We start from the raw sequence: 22,195 nt of genomic DNA on the forward strand, positions 1-22,195 counted from the left end.
CTATAGGAAATCAATTTTATGTTAGAGAGTACAATATTCAACTACGAGAGTTTTATTATCGATGGTTGCACTTACATAGTGGCCATCAAGATTATGGGTTTTATCATTGAAAGTTACTCTTACAGGATGGTAAAATCCTCAAGCGAACATCCATCGAAAATCAGTCTCAGGAAATAAAACTGTCAAGTGAGTTTTATTGATAGTCGCTCTTGTAAAGCAAAACTCTCTCTCTCTCTCTCTCTCTCTCTCTCTCTTATATGAACAATCATCGAGAGTCTCACTTATCATTAAAGTCTACATCTACCGCACACTTTTATCAGAAGGAATCGCTTTTGAGTGGACATATGCTTACATTAGTAATATTGATTTATAATGAAGAAAATATGAGTTTTTCCGCAGTTACAGTCTCTCCACGCTTTTATCGAGTTTCGAGGAAGAGGCGGAGGCGGAGGGGACACGATTCCGCATTCAGTTTTCGAGCTTTCTCTTTCCCTCTCCATTTTCTGAGCAGGCTTTTATCTGCGGGTGAGCACTCAGGGGGAACGAAGTTCGTCCGTATGGACGTGCTTACCGTTTCACCCGGGGCCGCCATTAAGGGCGAACTCCTGCTTTAACCCTCGATGGATTTGTCGTAGGGTTTGCGCGACTAGCGGCGCGTTATTTATATTTCTGCCGGTCGTAAAATTGCTAAATAAATCGCGTCGTCCGTAGATACTGCAGTAAATCATAGTTGACAAGTGCGATGCGACAGGACTGTAACGTGAACGATTGTGCGTAAAATTTATATTGGGTAACGTCAACGCGTATATCTGCAAGGGACTCCACGGCGCGGATCGATACGCTCTAGATGGCGCATTGTTGTTTGATAAATATTAATGGTTCAAAAGCGCGTATCGCTTTTTATACAGAAAAAAAACCGCGTTCCTGAAATTGATACGCAAATGGTACCCGTTCTTTTTACATCGCCACGTTTTCTTCCATCTTGGGGAATAATAACGCTTGGAACTCGCAACATTTCTCTGCTGCTCTTGTAATTGTTTTACATTTTCATCTCTTTTAGTTTCTTTTGTACAAACGCTTTTTATCTTCTTGCTTAAATGAATGGCAAAGTTGCTTATTAATTCCTTTCATTTATTTTTAGGTAAGAATTGTAATTTTCATATATTATTTTTTTTTTATTTATTAATTTATATATTTTTATATATCTTATATATTTTATAAATTCCCGGGAAGAAAGTCCATTTTTATAAAAGGATTTTTTAACTATGATGAATTAAATATGTGATGAATACAAAGCATGCTTAATTCTTGATTTTTTAAATTGATATCCTCATATTTAAGAAGTAAAATCACAGTTTCAGTTTTAACTTGAAATGTTTAAGTGATACACATGTATATGTTTTTAATATCATATTAAAATCTTTTACATTAAATCAGTTAACATCAGCATCATTTATGTTTTATATTTATTGTTAGTTTAAATAATTTATTCGTTTACTTAGTTTCTTTCGCAACTCTTTGTTGCCAAGCTTTATTTGGACGTTTCAGTCTGATTTACAAACGAGGCCGAAGAGCGCAAGGGACGAAGTTTTCTTTTACCAAGCTTTAATATTTATTTGAGTCTAGAAGAGAGTGAAAGGGCTTAGACAAGCAGTCTTGGGAACTAAAAAATTGAATTTCACGAGCGCCGCTGCTTCGTGTCGGTGACAATGGTCGCACCTTTTGTCGAGATTGTTTCGATAATTGAATTAGAAGTCGCCAGTATCTCTGGTAGGGGTTACCAGAAAAACAGATAGAGAGAAGCTTTCGCCACCCTTTCATAACGTGCCCGGAATTCTAAATCCGATTGTTCGCATTGTATTTCCTTCCAGGTTTTCTTTAGTTTTCTTCTTTTGTAGTCTTCGACCATTAATATGGCCTAGTACTCGCGAGAATTTTCACTTAATCCTCAAAATAATCCGACGATTATTTACAAATATATACTTAAATTTTTACATAAATACGCTTATATAAACTATATTTATATATGTGTTACACATCTATATTTATATATTAAACCGATTAAATTATATATATTTATTTATTTTGTAATTTTGCTTAAAATAATATTAGAGAAAGTTTCAAAAAAGAAATTTTATTTTTTTTATTACTAAGTTTCTCTGCATTCTTTATTGAGAAAATAATAAATGCAGTCAATCAGCGACATAATGCATAAAAAGGGTAATTAAACTGTGTACTGAAATCATGTATGAAATGAAGATTGATTATATGCGCCGAATATGCATGTTAAGTCCACTCTGCAATATGTTAACATTGTAGCCTATAATAGTGATACATATAATTTACAATAGCATTGCTGGAGTGCGTTGTCATTGGAAAGGATCAATAGTCCGAAACTTTGAAAAGATACACTCCAATATTTAGCATATATCTCCCAATATTTATCATGTTCAATCAATCCATTTTTATTCATCACTGTAACAGTTTATCTGACTCCAAAAAACATCAGTTTTGCATAACATTTAAATATCTTGCTTAGTTTTATTTTTTTTTGCTTTATCAGGCTTAATTCTAAAAAATAAATAATGCATAAAATAAATTTTTTGATATTCAGAATTGTTCCGATTAAAGTTGCTTATAAATAAACATAATTTAAAATAAGATTGTTATATATCCAAGTTTTATATACATTTGCATATTATAAATTTGCATATATATTATAACACTATAAATTTATTATTAATTAATAAGTATACGAATGTAATATACAACAAAATAAAAGTTATATAAAATTCAGCTCATTAGTAACTTTCAATATTTATTTTACAGAAAAATATTAGGACTTTTTGTAATCGCGCACAGGGTTTTAATTTGTAACATGATTTAAAAAATGATATTTCTTATTTCTGTATCATTTGCTTTGCAGCACGACAGCACAAGATTTGCCTTTTACTCTTATGTGTGTATTTCTAGTGAAGTTTTTTATTTTCTGAGTCTCTCTTTTTCTGAAAATATTGTTTTAATTTTTTTCGAACTGTCTATACACACACATACATATATTTCTGTCTTATATTACTCGATTTCGAGAAAAGAAAAATTCTCAACGCATGTTCAGTCTCATTGTCATAGAGAAACCACCGTCAATTTGTCAGAACATCGCGAGTTGAACATCGATGGTAGGAACGAGACATAAAACTTCCGCGCGCAATAAAAGAATGACGGCATGAGGATAAAAAGGTGATGCGGAGATCACAAATGATACGTCGCTGCAAACGAATCAGATTATGGTGCAACCGCGTTTTATTCGACGTCGTACGACGAATCATGATGAGCGCGATTATCCTTTGTCTTTTCCATTCCATTTCTCTTATTGGTTTTATACGCATGTCATTTCTGTTAGACATTTTTCCGTTAACGAAAGAAAGAAGGTAGCTCGACTATTACATCACATCAAAATTTTGTGATAAATAATTAATATTTTTTTACCAATTGGCGAATTTATTGGATTCACATATTAGCTTGCGAATATATATATATATAAAAGTCTCGCTATAGAATCGATATTTCTAAAATATATACATATATATAATTTACACTCTTGTTTATTTTTGTTATTGTTGATATACGTAATATGAGTAATGATATTATTGGTGTAAAATATATACGTATGTACATCCCAATTTTTTTATTCAATATTATCATATTAATACTAATATTATCAGATTAAATTTACGGAACAATTTGAAAGACTTTTTATAAAATTTAAATTAAATATGAATTTTTAAAATATATTTTAAAGAAAATAAATTTAATTAAAGAAAATAAATAAGCGATTAAAATATATATATAAAGTAAATTATATATATCTTAATCGCTTATTTATTTTCTTTATATCATGGCATTAAATCATTCAAAATAGCTTTCAGTGCTTTGACGATATAAATCGTGCAAAACATAGGACCTCTCAGCTATGAAACAAACGAGCGATTATCATCGCTGCGGCGAGCCTTCGGCTTCATCTATCGTTCTTCTTCTCCTGTTCGATGGTGTAATTGAACGCGAATGATTCATATCGTATATCAAACGCTTTTTGTTTTCAGCGTCGCTCGATAGTCAGATGGAGAGAGAGGGGAGGCAAGGTTATGCATCAAACTATAAAAAATACCTTTGCCTAGCTATAGCTAACAAAGCGAGTGTAAAGTTATTAAACCAATAAATGGAGAACCACAATTGTTAGTATAATATGAGATACGTATTTCTTATACATATATTATATTTAAGATTGTAATAAAATAATAGATATGATAAACATCAAAAACTGCGAGTAAGTAAATTTTGTTAGATTTTTAGAGAGAAAAGGTAGTGTGTATGTGTGTGTGTGTGTGTGTGTGTGTGTGCAAGAGGACGAAAAAAAAATGAATAAAGTCATGCATTTCTCGCGAATTTTTGCACGATATTTCGACTTGATTCTAATCTCGAAAATAGAACTATATATAATTTTTCTCTTTTCTTTGGGATGTTTATGATATTAAATTACTTTCATTTTTATTTCAAATTATTATCGATATTTCGTGAATCGATATCTCGTTGCAATTTGTAAGAGCATCACATTTAGATCCATAATCAAATAATTTTTCTCTCGATATATTGTCTGAAATATTAAAATTTGAAAAGTTATGCTACATTTTTTTACATCATCTATATAGCAACTCCATTCTTGCATATACTTTGTATGCTAGATGCATCTGCGTTTGATGCACCAGCGAGTCTATCGTGTCTGGATGCATTCATGCGATCATACATTGTAGTATGTATTCCGAAGCTACAAGAAAGCAATTTTTCGATACTAGGAAGAAAGCGCAATTTTCCAATGCTGAATTTTCGATATTGAAAAGAAAGTCCGTTCTATGCTCTGATGCATCGTTTTCGACATTAAATACGCAATATTATATAATATGCATGGTGTATATTAAATATATTTTATATCATATAACATAATTTTTGCATGTACACACATATAACACACGTAGAACATATTCGGAATTGATTAGAATTATGTCAATTTCGGTGAAGTCTCTTTAATGAATTAGCTTTAATTTATTCATACAAAATAATAGCAAATATATCTGAAATGTAAATTATATATTGACGCGCTTAATAGAATGATTTGTAATTTCTGGCTTGGTAAATAGACAATTCGAAAGCGAATGACGCGCACCTGTTTCCATATATACGGTGAATCTCCCAATTTCGGATTTCCTTCCTAGCAAGATCGCGCAAATACCGATTCGCTTAGTTCGTTTCGTAAAATGATAGTATGCACACTGTATTATGAATTACGCTACGGAGATGAAAGTGGATTATATGAATTGAATATTCGAGAGGAAATCCGAAATTCAGATTGCAAACTCAAACTGTATAATTGTTATTGTTTAACAAAGTAAATTACTTGAATTTCAGAGAAATTGTATAATTAAAACAAAATTCACATTTGGAATATTTTGGACGCAAAATAATTTAAAGCAATTTTTTTTGACAAGCTTTATTTAAATTACTTGTTCATTTTATGATTATAATTATTATCGTTATCGTTAATATAATATCGAATTATATTATTGCAGTAACTTGATGCTGATTGTGAGAGACATTGATGCAAAAATTGTTTTGTAAATATATAGATATTTAAAGATAGATATTTATATATAAAGGTATTTAAGAATTAATTAATTATAAACATTTATTATGTTTTGTAAATTACATTCGGTATGAAGAATTATTTTGTTAATAGAGAATGAATGTAATCATTATTATATATTTTTACAAAACGAGACAAATTTTTTTTGATTAAATTTCGATGTCACACAGAAAAATGACTCTTGTACAATTTTTATGTAACAAATTGCTTAAAAAAAAATCTCTAAATTTTGTGTTACTAATATATGATTTACATAAAGTACGGGTTTGTAGAGAAAATTTTGTATTCATAATCTTCCACATGTGTATCACGTGGTATAAATATTTCTATAAGTTTAGTTATTTATTAGGCGATATCTAACTGGGGTTTTAGTTTGAGGAGGCAGTGTTCATAACTGACGAGTGAAAAACCAGCGGATTTCATATAAATAAATTCACAGAGAGATATACCATCAGAGGTATATAACCCTCGGTGGGAGTTTGAAGACTGCTATCCCTTTTTGCGAACTTATCCTTCCGACCATGTTTCCTCTGCTCCTTATTCCGTAATACAAACATTGAAATGAGTACCCATCGTATTCTGCATGCGTAGAGAATTCTATATGAGTATACTATCCGAATGGTACTCACGCGAGTAATAATCGTCCAAAATATAAGCATACAAAACAAACTGACATTTCTGATATTTTTTGAAATGCGTTTCTGTAACCACGAAAGCGTTAGAGAAATTATTGATGAATAAAATCACTTAGTATGCGTCGTATGATTTTAATTAAACAAAAGTAAAATAATTTAGATATTTATAATTGTTGAGAAAATGATATTTTTTTGGCTCTTGCGGGATTTGGTCGAGTACTCTTTTAAATTAGTAGGAGGAGAATTAGAAATGCTGATCTATATTTCTTAGGTTCTGTCTCGACGTCTTCTTGTTATCCCAGCACAAGAAATCGAAAATCGAATTTTACCAGCACGCGAAATTTTATTTGCGACTTTAAAGCGAATGGTTTCAGTGCCAAGTTACAGATCGAGGTAAACAACGATTTGGCTTGTTCTTAATAGGCAAGAGAAATAATAGCGTAATAATCTTTCTCTCTCTCTTTTTCTCTTTTGCGTTTTAATGCGAGGAAAGTGAGGGAATCTTTTCACTGCTGTTATTCCAAGTTTATGCAAAGAGATCGAGCCATTTCATGTTCAAAAAATGTCTTGTGTCCCTTCCGATGTCATGTACCCGGTCAGTTAAAAAAGCGATCGATATAAGTCGTCATCTTTCGCGTGATAGAGGAAATGAAGTTTTTGGCAGAAAGCCTGGACAATCGATACTTTTTAGAAACGGCGCGCAATAAAATACACGGCTTGTTATTAGCACGGCGCGTTTTATGGTCGGGAAATAGGAAGAACAACGGAAAAATAGCCGGTAGCTTCGATCAGTTTCACAGACGAGGGGAAAGAGGAAGTTGATACGCTTCGCTAATTCGCCGATAATAGTACATTCGAACTCGGGATGGTCTAAATGAAACAGCTTTTTGCCCGAGCATCATTCTTTGCTCATTTATGGACATTCACAAATAACGTTCTTCCTCGATACTTGAGTATTGGTCCTTACAATCCGATCAATTATAACGTCATTTGTTTATTAATGTTACGTGGCAATATGTTCCTCAAATTTAATTGTGATTAAACGAAAACTTTAGTAAAATGAAATGTTTTCCCGTTAAGTTAAACTTTAAGAAATTAAAATATATAACGCCAATATATATTATAGGTATAACATATATATGTATCTATAACATAGAATAAACACATATAAATATTTATGTATAAGTTATAATATAATATAAGGCACACCAATAGAGCAGCGGATTTTATCTTTCGTAAATTAAATATCGACTTTTTCACTTTTAAAAAAATATTAATTTATCTTCTGTTTAATTCTAATTACCAATCGTCTATGAACGCAAATTAAGCGAGGGATGCAGCCGACTGGCTCGTTGATCTAATATGCATCTTTTCGGGAATACCTCCGGGAGATCTACATAGGTCTCTTCTCCGTTGGAATGATCAGGTGTGGCATTATTATCCAATATGACCTAATTATGATAGTGGTACACCGACCGAGTGCTTTGCGTCCACTATAAATGGAGGCGCGTAAACCAGTCCTGCGTGTACCAGCACACCGACTATAATACCCGTCTCGTAATAACGGCCAATTCGCGTCCTCCTCCTCCTCCCATTCCCCTCATATACGCGACGTTCCTCATTGGCTGAGGACGCGTATGCCGAATCCTATCGATTTAATAAATTGATTGACATATCGACACCTGTCGCCACCGATTTTCGTAAAACTTCGCGATCACGCCGGATCACAATCGATCGGACCGGCAATCGGAAAAATATCTCCTCTTCTCTTCCTGCACGTTGCGATATATAAATGTCTTTAATTTTTATTAATATAGAAAATAAGAGAGATTAAAAAACTTTTAATATAAAAAATATTTATTAAAAATGATTAAAATGATATCAATATTATATGCTTACGCGTGCGCATAAAAATTAAAAATTTGTTAAATAATGATAAAATAATATCACTAATGATAATTAACTGCATATTTATTTTTGCCAATAATTATAACGTATCATATAACTTTGATGTAATTTAACAATGAGAATAAAATATATCGTGTGTATTGCTCGAAGACTATTGTTTGTCAAAGATAGTCGATCTATATAATGCTGGAGTTTCTCCTCCGTAGAAACCAAAGGTGACATGAGCTAAAGTCTGATGATTTTCAAAAGTGATTGACATATCGACATCTGCCATCCGGTTGATATCGTCGATTTTTGTGCTTTGCGCGAATTGGATTGTTACAAAAAGTCGGTGAAGCAAACAATTTTTCCATTGCTCTTATAATCAAATTAGCGAAACCAATTAAGACTTAATAACACGTCACTATATTTAACAGATTACGTTGTAATTGAAAAGAACGGGTCACTCACGGTAATGGCTATGAAGATTTAATTTAACTGCAGTTGCGAAATATAATAGAATTTATTCATTTATTGCGTTTAAAATCTCAATAAATAGAATACAGTGTAGCATCACACGATTTGGATAATAATGAATGTGATGCAGCCGCAGGTAAATGTACAAAGTCAAATGAGAGACAGATGACAAGAGAAACAAGCGATAGGTCGGCTGTCATTTTTGTCTCTGTAATCGAATATTTGAGAGAGACAGATGTATCGACATTTTTGACAGAACTGAACTATTTTTATCTACATTGATTTGTTTAGTTTCTCTGATTTTATTAATCAGAATTTAACATCAACAATTTCAGGTTTTAATTTTTTGCGACGCTAGTATAGCGTCAAATTCCATAATTAATAGAATAAAAATTTATCTTTTTCTCATGTGTTACATGTTCTTGATAAAGATAAATTAAGTTAAGTCTTAAGCGATGCATCGAGAAAAATAAAGAATTTTTATACGAGATTATAAACTCTGACTTTACAACGAAAATTTCATTTCACAACTTAACATTCTTTAATCATAAAGCTGTCTCTTTCTTCTCGAACAAGCTTATCAAACTTTTTGTTGATGTTTAAAATTTTATCCAAGAAGAAAGAATATCGTCAATAATCAAATTTTAAAGTTTTTAATTATATCACTTACTAATTCTTCGTAAATCACTAATAATATTTTGTCAAAGCGCGAATGATTCACGATTAATCCACCATAAGTTATACGAACAAGAAAATTAATAATAAAAAAGATGGTAGCAATAATCGATAGTCGATTTCTACAAAGTGAAGCTTCCTTTACATTTTAATAGCAAGAAAAATTGTGATAAAATTAAGACGAAAGTGGGCAATAAATGGGATCTGATTAAAAGTCGTCACGTGGAGTCACGAAGTGACTCTTTAGCATGATTGTAATATCAATAATATTTAAAAAAGTAAGTATTTGTATCACTAAAATTTTTAAACTTATAGCGAAATTTTCTACCTATATATAATTTAGCCTTATGTTATGAAAGTACTTAAAAATAAAAAAAGTTACATTTGTTGCAACTACTTTAAATGTAGACAAAGAGAGAGAGAGAGAGAGAGAGAGAGAGAGAGAGAGAGAATTTAGTAAATATATACGCACAATTTGTTCCATTTAATATTTTTGATAACAGCAAAAAAGATAAATATAAGAATTTTTGTTGAAATTTTATTCTGGGCCATTTTTGTGAATTTTAATATTTTTCGAAATCTAGTTTTGATTACATTTGTTATCAAAATTCGGACGCATTTTCTCTCTTTCTGTAGGTTAATAACAAATTTTAATAACTTGAGTTCTCGACGTGAGGCGCGAGTCGGCGTAATTAGCGTTTCGATAATCGAAGCCTAAAGTTTCCCCACGACCTTACCGGCCCATTGACACTGGCAACACCGTTACCAAGTTCGCCAACGAACACCTATCCCCCTTTTCACGACGCCCAAATAGTGTCGGTGCAAACTTGTCCGAGTTCCGACTGCAGCTCGAGTTAAGCAGAATACGTAATGAGTACGTGGGTTCTTGACTTCGGACTATTATACGAGCCGGGCCATTATGACTAATCGTTTGGTATGCCTCGAGTCTCAGCTAGATACTCGTCTGGTGAATGAAATTCGTACGTGTAAGAATCACAGTTGCAATCGTTACCGTAAATTTACATCTAAACAAATGTGATAACGTTTGTTCAAAACAAATGTGATAACGTTTGTCCAAAAAATGCTTTTTATTTCCGACTAATAAAAATCTTACATAATTATGAAATTGCATAATATATAAAAATGAGTTAACCATAATGAGGAAATCACCAATAAATGAATTTTAATTGCAAGTTATTGAAAATAATATATGAAATATAATGACAGTAATAATTTTATTTGTTTAAAATATTTATTATTATAATTATATATTTCAAATAGCAGTTTAATTAACGTACAAATAAATTATTATTATTAATATATGTTAAATTTAGTAAAAGAAAGATATTTCATAAATATTTTTATTGTCCATTTCAAATACTATTCAATTCACCTTTCGAGAAATAATTAATACTTAAATATATTTTTCATCTTTATATTTTTATCATTAGTATATATAGGTAATATATATAGGATATATCCTACAACCGTTCCGACTATCGAACATTCAATTCGAGTATGCTCGGATCAAGCTCTTACTTTACTACTTGACGTCGCTCATCATGAAACGCTTCTCGCACGATCGGAGATCGAAGATTTCTAGATAATTTCCCGTCACGCGATCGTGAAGTGGCCACTCACTCGGGCGCGACGGCGTGCGATCTAATTTCTGACTTAATCTCGAAGGCGGGTGCGGTCCAGCGATAGGGAACGATGCGAATGCGGTTGGTCATACGCGCAATCAGGATGCGAGAGAGGATGATGCGAGGAGATAGAGAGCATACGGCAGGAGGAAGGGGTAGTTTAGATATCGGCGGCTCTATAGCGACTCTATAGCTTATAGAGCCCGCGATTGCCGCCAGCAATCTCAGCCTAAGTGAATGGCTCAGCCGAGGGCCTTTGCTGATTATGATGTCGCCATTGATCCAGATCGAAATTGGCCTGCCTCTGTCATGGAACGCGCCCAGAGGGCCATTAATATCCTCCGCGGGCCAAGAGCGAACGTGCGCGACGCCCGTATTGATGAGCAGGAGAAGAGACGAGCTAATCGCAAATATAGCTGCAGTTCGAGGTGCGAAGCCTCTCTCTCGTCGCTCTCGGGATATGTCAACTCTTCGATAAGTTAAATAATCAGCATTCCATCATTTTTTGTATCTCTAGCAAGATTTTTTTTACAATTCTAGACATAATTAAGGATTTAAACTACAAAATAAATATGTCCAAAAAAATTAAATTTTTGATAAAAGAAATACTTAAGCGAGAATAATATTTTATGGGAAAAGCAAATGAAAAATATTTTTTTTAATTCTGTATTATAAAAAATATTCTCTATATAGCATTCTAAGATATATATCGCATAATCTTTTAATTTTTTTTTTAAGACTTTAAAAAAAATAGGAATGCTTTATTAATAATAAAGAAATTATGCTCTGATTTTAATGAAATATATAATTACATAAAATGTATTCTCCACACATATTAAAATTTTAATCAACATCATAGCAATCCCGGCATTCAATTACGAAGAAAATAGGGCAACTCTGATTCATCTCATTATAAGACTGCTAAATGAAAATTATTTATGAGGGACCGAACTTCTCTCTGACAGTAATCGATTCTTTGGCATTAAGCAGTCGGCTAATGATAAAAGAAGCTTTTCGATTTATATAAATCCATGATTAGGAGAATATCGGCCCGCTATTTGTCTACCTATCAGCACGATTAATAAATTGTCAGGATTAAAAAGGGCTCACAATCAATAACAAACGTAGATTTCCCGCTCCCGGAGATTGGATTCGACATAAATCGATGAAATTGAAGCATAATTCTCGCTCACTCTCCATCGCATCTCGAACGTGTTCGTTCACATTTCCTTTCACTTAATCGGTTTGTCGCCTGATTAACGAAGATTAAAACAATTTATAAAAGATGCTTCGTATTTGATAGCACGAAGTAATAAAATTACATCAAAGTATAAAATTTATGGATCAATTATAGCGTCTCACGCGATACAGATAACAGATTATAAATATCGGATTGGATACAAATGCCGTCTTTTATTTTTCCATAAAATTTTCCGATATAGATAAATTATATAGCATCGGAAATATGCCAATAATAGCAATGGATTAATTTAGATCATTTAAGGGCATTTATTACAAACTTTTACGTCAATTATTACTCTTTTTACGAAGAAAAACTTATTTGTGGCATAAATATTCTTTAACTTTATCTTTATCCAATGTAATAAAGAGAAAAAAATTTTAAATTTTCGCAATTCAAAACAAAGAAAATTGTATAAAATTATTCTAGGGATCAGATTATCTTCTATTATTGATAGTATTCAAATGTGTTTTACTTTTTGTATCTCACAGAAATTTAGGCTGACATTAAAATAAAATATGCCGTATAATAATATGCATATTAATTAACTTTTGTCATTTTATTGCAATCTATAAAGTTTAATAATTTATTAAAAACTTTCAAACTTGCATTTATATAAAACTATAAACTATATATATATATATGTTTATAATTCATATAAATGTATTATATATTTATATAAATTTCATGTTCACGAATGAATTGAAAGATGGAAAAAAGAATTATTAACATATAATAATAAAATATATAAACGCGTTATTAATCTGTGACCTACTTTATTTTAATTATTGGTTTTTTTAATATCGATTTATTAAATTAAATTGGAATTTGATAGAACACTGAAGCGCGATCTTTCGACTGCAACAGAATTATGTGGATAATGACATGCCTCTCACGCGAAGAATTCCGAACACAAAAAGTAAATGATATTACTTTTGACAGTTGATTTCGTTCTCGCTTTTCAAGTTATGATACGGCTTTGTGAGACTTTATCAGCTAATTGCAGATTGCAAGGATATTTGTTCGCTGGATTGGATTAAAAACTGACAATGAATAGTTTTTGGAGATCAAAGAAATCTATTTTCTGCTGCTCAAATAAAAATATTGCAACGGCAAAGTTTATACTAATCGGCAGTGCGATTGATGTAAAAAATTACTATATACATATATGTCTGTCAGATTTGTTGTCTTCTTTTAATTCGTATAAATCGGCAATCGATTTTTCCGCATTGAAAAAGATGAAGGGAGACGGTCATTATTTTTTAATTTACATCTTTATCTTTTGATGGAATTGAATATAAAATTAAATTTTTCAACAAATAAAAAAAAATCATAGAAACTAACGCACACACGTGGAGTACATACATGAATTCTTATTGAGATCGATATATATATATATATTTTTTCAGAACATTTCATAGACGCGGTGATGAAGATTCGAAGTAGATAGATGATAGATGATCGTTCTTCCGTCTGTCTTTGTCGATTGCGTCATATCTCGACAAGACGGCAAGAGTCGGCGGGATCGAACAGGCGGGATTCCTGGTTTTGATAAGAGTCAGTGCTCACTTGTTTACCCGTTTCAATGATCGTAACTTATCAAGATACAAGACCGGCGATTGAGAGCAACGACGTGAGGCCAGATGCTGAGAGTTTCGGATTTATCGAAAGGTTTTAATATATATATATATATATATATATATATATATATATATATATATATATATATATATATGAAACGTCGCTTGCACGTGATCGCATGAAGCTTTTCACGGCAATGTGAGCGATCGATCGTGCAATATCGACGCGGTCCCGCGATTTTCAGGAGGATCAGCTGATTGATATGACAATTCTCGATTCGTTAAAAATTCACGCACAATTGAACGTTGTCGTGTTTCATCGACAATCGTCGATAGTAAATTGAGTATACGCGGTTAATTGACTGTTAATGATATCTGATTCGTCCACAATTATCACAGCAAATCGAGAGAGTCTACGATCGATCGTTTGGCGGTTTTCGACAGCGATCCACGTAAAGCCATTAGTTAGTTACAGATCAACCACTTCAAGTGGCATTACGAGCGAGTAAATTTTCTGTTTTATCGAGTGCATGCAAATCACCCTAGAAAGGCATTTCGACACACCGTTTGGCACGATCTGATTGGATTGCCTGTAGTGGAGTAGAATTACAGACGCGGGATATGCCGATCAATGGCGATTCGTTACAATGGATAGCTATAGATGAAATTGATAATGAATTGGAATTGTTTATGTACTACATAGCCATTTTAGCAACAACACGAATAGCTATTTCGCGCGCGTAGTGACCCCGTTTGTATATAATATGTTTCGATAATTGGCAGCTTTTGCGCCCTGGTTCGATTGAGATATGTTTCTACGTTGATAGAAATGGGTCTATTCGTTATCGATAAGATTGCTCTGCTGTAGATGAGATGCCATATGCCGCGGCGAGCGTCTTTGTCTAAGTTGGATTGCTTTCCGCTCGTATCTAATTGCTAGCAGTTGGATCAGAGCAATCACAAGCATAAACTCGCTGCACCAAATAGTTTCAGTTCTGTTGAAACTTTCGTTCATCAAATGACGTGTCGTGTGTTGATTTCTTAATCTTCCCACCTTCCCCGTATTTTTTGGTGTTTGTTTCATAAACGTAGATAATATAAATGAAACATAAAAAACATAAATGAACATAAAAAAATTGTGTGTCTAAATATCTAAATTATTATAATAGGCAAGAGTAAAGTCTGTAATAGGTAGATTTTCAGTAGAAAAGCGAGATAAAAGTAACTATCGACGAAGAGAAAGAGTAGAGAAATTTAATGAATGCCATGTTGGGCTTACCTGTGCACCGACGAGGCCAGCGCGTAATCTAGGAATGTCCGTGTGACTCCAGTCTGATCTGGCCCAAGGGTCGACCCTGCCGAGGTCGCTGCTCAGGTTGACCTCGCCAAGTTGATTGTGTACGAACTTTCTGACGTTCCAGGGCAAATCGTTGTGCCTGCGAAATCGAGATACGAGTTATATAAATCAATATTATATATCTTACAAACAGTGCAAGATTATTTATTAATTTTTGAATTTAATGATTAATTTTTGAATTTGAATTTTATTTTATAATATGTACTTTAGACTAAGATATTTTTCATTCAAGTATTGATTATACAATATTATATAATTTATTATTATTAATTATATACTTGAGTAGAGTACGCAAAATGCATTATTTATATGTATGTGTGTGTGTATGTATAAATATTTTAATCTGCAAATTATAATGTAACTGGAGATGAGTAAACATTGAATCGAAACAGATTCATCTTGTATCGAAACAAAAGAAAGAAAGAAAGTATCCATATTATTATGCAAAATACGACATTTTGCAACAATTATTTGATATTAATGAGATGATACACATGTTCTGGGAAATTATACAAAACTGTGTAGTTAGAAAACTTAAAAAAAATTCATATCTTTTTAATATTTTTATCTACAGAAATTTTGTTTTATTATTAATGCATTTATTATTATGTGCAAATTTTTATCATCGCTTACACTCACCCATCGATCAGAGGCACTTCAGTGAGGATCCTCCTGATCACGTCCAGCCTCTGCTGGTGCGTGGCAGGCGCGGATTGAAGTAGAAACGGCAGACAGAGGCCTCCGAGGAGCAGGACGGCCACTAAGAACAGGACAGGCGCTAACAGCCGACATCTCCTGCGAGGACTCTCGTCTCTGCGATCCTTGCTGCTGCCGCTGCTGGGCGAATCCTCGCACGGCGGCGGTAGCCGTACGGTGCCGTTGCACGGCGCCACATCTGGCAGTTCTGTTAGGCACGTGGTCTGAAAAAAAGCCATATCATAAATGTAGTGTTCTATTTTGCTCTTTACTTCTATCGATCTCGATAAATTATCAATCTTGTCGCGAAGATCGTTGTTATAATTGAATAATCGAAAAGTTAGAAATATGATTGTATATTTTAACAATATATTTTAACAGTGTTAAATATATCACAAGTTACTCGGTTTTTTTTTAGATTTTTGATAACAGTATTATTTTAAAAAATTGTTAAAATTACATATGTATAGCCTTTTTTATAGACTTCTTTTAATAATTTAATTATTAGCATAGTTTTAATTCTAGAATTTTCTGTTTTATTGCTTTGACTTATTAGGACAATAATTTTCAAATATCTTTGTATATCAATTTTTCAATATTATATTTTATTTTAGCTTTAATAAGTACATAGTTATGCAGTTGGATTTTATTTTCTCTTCTCAAATTTATATATATATACATATTATACGCGTAGATAATATGTCTAGAAATCAAGTTTGATTAACAAATCTCGATCCATGTATCAAAGAGAGCTTTTTAAGTTAATTTAGTATATTGTACATATGTTTGAAATATTTGCTTAGTGAATTAATTAATCTAGTTAATAGCTGCTGCAGAGATTATACACTATCCAGTGACCGCATACGCTTAATCAATAATTATTCATCTGCATAATTTCGTACGTTGTAAAGGACGAAAAAATAATTTTTTTTTGTTAATTAAAATTGAACACAAATTATTACGATAGAAAGAAAAAAAGCAATCGAGTATTGTAAAAAAATTTGATTAAATATACCTAAATATATGTCATAGAACAAATTTGATTTTATAGTTAAAAAAGGTTTATTTTTTGTATCGTACAGTTATAAATTGATATTAAATTGATATTATCTGTGCCAGATGCATTTCTTTTTTGTTAATCAATATTTGTATTTAAATCTATATTTTTAAAGATATATTTATAAACATTTATTTGATCAAAATTTTTTTATATATATAGTATATTTTTATTCATTTTTTTACATCTTTTTGCAGTTACTTGTTTCTTTTATATCTTTTTGCGTTGATATTTGCAACATTGTTCTAACTCACATTTCAAACGTTGCTAATATGAACTTTGTAATTAAAAGAGATGTTAATCTTCTTGTTTCGCACACGTGTACATAAGACTTTTCGATGCGGGTGAACACATCCGGGTGAAGTTAGACAATCGCGTGTGTTAACGACTATTTAAGCGTCTCTTAGAAAGTGCATTACTAGTAGTGCATGTAGCGGAAACGAACGGTACGGTGGCTGCAACCTGTCCGCGGAAAATTACAACCAGCGCGGATGGAAGTGCAAGCTCTCGAGGAGGGTTGGAAGGAACGAGAGCTCCTTCGCGATGTCACTGCGACGTTCTGCAGGCAACTCGGCAAACTTTTGTTTGTCCTCCTTTCGACCACCATAAAACACGTTAACGCCTGGGTAAGTAAGATTTTCCGCTTATATATAGTGTGGAGCAGTTTCAACCGAAAGACACAGAGATACTTGGCGAGCCTTTGGGATTTTCTTAGCTTCTACAGTTGTCATAAACAACTCGTCCAAGTCACATCTCTCATGTGTATCTCTTCGTGATACTCATCAGATTTCATGCGATTTTATGATACAGTAAATCAAATAAAATCACAATTTTTCGATATGATCCATACTGTTCATGATAAGAGAAACTATAACGAAAAATGTGATTTTTTTTTATGTATAATTATTTAATTTCAATTAAATTTACTAACACTTATTTATTATTATTTTAATTAGTCATTTAAAGAAATTAAAAAATTGAGAATTTTGAGACATTTGACATAATAAAACATTAAGGCAAACAGTAATAATCAAAGACAGAAAATTGAGGACTAATGTTTTATTATCACAGATTAAAGTTAAAAAATAACTGGAAAAGCAATTAAAAAATATAATTGCAGTGATAGCTACAGAAAAATTTTGAAAGACACGTCGGCATATATCAGCTCCTCAATACCTACTTCTGCGAAACGTACATTGTTCTGATATCTCTTTTCCTGCGTACGACGGCGACGAGTTTCGCATATTTATGATGCATAATAATGCGAATACGAAGTTTTGTAAGAAGCTCGTACGCGGAGGAAGAAACTCGAACAAGAACGTCGGATGAAGCCGGATGAAGCGAATTCTACGGTGAGCAACGAGTTAAATCGCGAAAGTTATCGTCGGCATTACTGACGATTCGCAAAAGAAACGGCGGTATGCGTTATCGTCGAAGCGCGAAACGGCGAAACGCGATTCTCATTTCTAGCCGTTTGCCCGTTTTCTCGTTCGCGACTCCGCTCAGTGAGAATCGATTGTCGATACCGCGGATAATTAATAGCTGCCAGGAGATAATGAAACTGAAAGCTATGGTTTCGCCACGTTTTCGCGCATATAACTGACAAAGAGAAGAATTTTCGCGACAATACTCATAATTCATTGTTTAAAATCAAGATTGGTGATTATATAATGTAATAGTGATTAAATCTCTGTTTTTTTCTATCTTATCCTTTTTCAATATATTTACATTTCTGAACGATTTTCACTTTGTTCATTAAATATAAAAAAAAAATGAAATGTATAAAATATAAAATTGAACTTAACTTGCAACATTGGTGACGTAAGAAAACAATTTATTTTTTAAAATTTGTTTAATAAGTTTACACAGTGTAAAGAGAATAATTCCAAACTCCTGATTTTCCTCGCGCAAGCAATTGCCGACAAATTAATTCGTACTTTAGCACACTCCGGCAACGTTAAGATAATTATTGTCGCTCATGATAGTAATAATGGGCGACTGCCTTTTAGCACTGCTTCTCTGGAATTTAACGAAAAAGCGAATTCGACGTACTTTTATAACCGCGCTAAAAGTTTTTACCGCGAGCATAAACGTATTAATTAAGCGCGTTAATTGAATGCGTTTAAAAATGTAACGATACGTAAAATGATTATGAGAAATATGCATTGTCTTAGAATAAACAAAAATTTTTTATTAGTACAAAAGAGATCGGAGTATTTCTGAAAATATATTTCTCGCATTATTTTTGAACCTTTAAAAATAATTTTTACACAATTTATTTCTCGGAGAAAATAAAATATCATTTAATATGTCAATCATAAGAATTCTTTGCGGGATTAGGAAGAAAAGATAAGTTTATATTATATATATATATATATATATATATATATATATATATATATTTTATGGAGAACTCGAGAAATAACATTATTTATTTTCTTCAAAAAAATTTGTTTAATATTTTCAATTCTCGAGTTTTGATATTTTCGGCAATATTTTTGCAATGTTATTGCATGTTTATTTATAAATGCTGGATAAAATAGTAAAAGTGACAAATAATATGAATAAAAGATCTTGTGATTTCCATATTTGAACTGAATGATATATAGTCTTCCTATTTTGCAAATGAAAAAAACATCGTGATGTCACATGTACGCACTTGTCGCGATTACATAGTTTCACTCTGTATAGCTTGTACCACTCTAAAACTATAATAGAACTTCTTCCACATCTGACGTGTTCTTACGCGATTAAGTCTCAACCCGACTTCTCGAGGAGACGCGAATTGCGGGATTCGTAGTTGGCTCTTTAGGTACGCGCCAGGAAACCTTGGGGTGAACGCCGTCGCTGATTCTGTCTGGTTAATGGAACTAAGAAGCTCGTAAACGTATTAACTGCTACAAAGGACATTGGCTTTGATCCGTCAGTGACGGGCGGTTGCCTTTGTCTCCCCAGCCTTTGAAATATCACGATCGACGAACACGAATAACTCACATTTGAAAAGCTGCTTTTTTATATAAAATTATCGCATATATATATTTTTTTATTTTATTTTAATATATGTATAATATATAGTATAATAAGTAAGTATATATAGTAAGTATAATAAATGTTTCTGGATTGATAAGAAGTTTCTTACGAATTAATAACAGAAAAATATTATAAAATGATAGTATAAATCCTGATTTGAATTATGAGATGCATCTTTCTGGAATGATGATAGCAACTATATATATATATATATATATATATATATATATATATACATACTAAATATTGCATATTGATACCAGAATGATTTATTTAAACGGAGGAGCGCGTGCATAATTAATTTCTTTATGCTAATTTAATTCTTTTATTTTTAAAGAAGAAAAGATATTATATGTGATTATATAATTTTCTCTTTATAATATAAACTAATTATAATATATGAGAGATAGAAGTCTCTCAGGAAGAAAATATAATGCAATGTGAGGATGGACATTCTCTTCTATTTAACAAAAAAGTAAAAACATTTGCAGAAGATGAATCAAAAATTTATCCTGTCCGAGAGACAAGAGACTTCTCGTAGAGAGTCCTCTCTACGGGATGCATTCTCGTTAAATGAGTCCTATAACGAGGCTTCTCGCCAAACTTCTCTAACAAGGTCTTCCAGTTTTCTTGAACCGCGCCAAATTTTACATTTCGCTATAATGACGACGGGAGATAAAAGCGGGAGTTTGGGCAGAGACGCTTATCTCGCTGTTCATAATTTCGAAAATCGGACAAGTGGGACGCGGCTGCTAGAATGATTAGTTTTAAGCTGTAAAGTCCTCGCGGAGTTTACTCATCGTTAATAGCGCCGTTGCGGCGTTGTGGATCAAAATGGGAATAGAGGAAGAACTCCAATAAAACGAATATAATTTATAGTCGCGGTCGAAGTCGCGCGCCAAACATCATCCGCGAGCTTTTCCGCTAAGTTGAAGACGCTCTCCACCCTTCTTTATACGCGCATGTGTGTGTGTGTGTGTGTGTGTGTGTGCACGAAAGCACGTCGGAGAGGGAGAAAGGATAGGTGGGTGAGAAAAGGACTCGAGAGGCGGCGGGGCCACAGACCGAAAGCATTGTCAAGTTTTCGTATAAATTTCTCCTCGACGTGAATTCAAAGAATACCGCGGGAAGAGGGCGAAAGAGGGGATAAGGGAAGCTTGTATAAAACCGAGCCGGAAGGAGTAGTCAAGAGGAAACGAGAGCGGAGGTTTGGCCTAAAGAGGAGGTAGCATTTGAGTCTGTGTATTTCCTTATGTTCCCCTGCTTCTTGCCTTTATCTTGGCTCTTTCCTTGTTCTCTTAATTCCGGTGCGATTAACGGTCAGCGCTGTCGAGGATTACTCTCTCTTATTTCTGTCCTTTATTTTTTTCTCTCTTTTTTACTCCCTCTCATATCTCTACTACATCTTGATAGTTTCTATTCTTTCTTTCTTCTCTTCTCCAACTTTTTCATTCGTTTTTAAATGGAGGAAGTCTTCATCGTTGAATTCAATTTTATCTTTTCTGATTTCTTTCTTTTATAGATATAATTATATTAGGTACTCTTATCAATGCGTTAATATGTTAATAGTGGTATTCTGTAGGTGCATAGTCAAGGGATTGGCACGTGACCTCTTTTATTTTATGCGCGATAAAGTTTGCGCTGTATTTATTTTGCAACGAGAGCAGCGTCTCGATGCGGGTTTTATGTTAATTAGTTTAATCGAGTGATGCTGTAACGCTGTCAAGTGCGTATGTGTATGTGTGTGTACGTGTAATGTTGAATCGGCCGAATGAACCGTGAACAAAAGCAATTTTCTGGACGTTAAACAACGGTTCGTTCTTTAAGAAGAAAGTTCTAATTTGCCGGAAATTCGATTATCACCATCCACGGCACTTCGCACCACATGATTGGAAGGAAATACTCGATTTGAAATTTTATAATTATTAAAAGAATTGTGTGTCGGAATCATCAACGCGTTTGTCATCGCGCAAACTTTGCTCGTTTATTATCATTGCGTTTTCGAAACGCTTGTATTCCCTCGACTCTTTTAATCCCTTCCTCCCGGATCGAAATTTTATTTATCGAAATTTCGCTATTCTATCTTCGATCGTGTAAGCCGGTCGTTAAATCTAAATTTTCCGTGTGCGACAACAAGAGAGAATGACAGTCGTGCGCGCGGATTAGACTTAATGAATTTACGCCATTTCGGCGGTCCGAATGTCGACGATGTGCGCTAACATA

At 32.9% G+C, this 22,195-nt stretch overlaps 1 protein-coding gene across 1 annotated transcript in view; it reads right to left on the reverse strand.

Annotated features, from left to right (window-relative positions):
- LOC126849297 (dipeptidase 1-like) overlaps positions 1–22,195 on the reverse strand; it is an 85,231-nt gene that overhangs the window by 26,025 nt on the left and 37,011 nt on the right. The window contains exons 3-4 of the mRNA XM_050590989.1: positions 15,829–16,109; positions 15,112–15,268 (exon numbers count right to left, since the gene is read on the reverse strand). Of these exons, the coding sequence (XP_050446946.1) occupies positions 15,112–15,268; positions 15,829–16,109 (438 nt within the window). The remainder of the gene's footprint in view (positions 1–15,111; positions 15,269–15,828; positions 16,110–22,195) is intronic.

Source organism: Cataglyphis hispanica, chromosome 4 (genome assembly GCF_021464435.1).
Source record: "Cataglyphis hispanica isolate Lineage 1 chromosome 4, ULB_Chis1_1.0, whole genome shotgun sequence".
Classification (NCBI taxonomy): Eukaryota; Metazoa; Arthropoda; class Insecta; order Hymenoptera; family Formicidae; genus Cataglyphis; species Cataglyphis hispanica.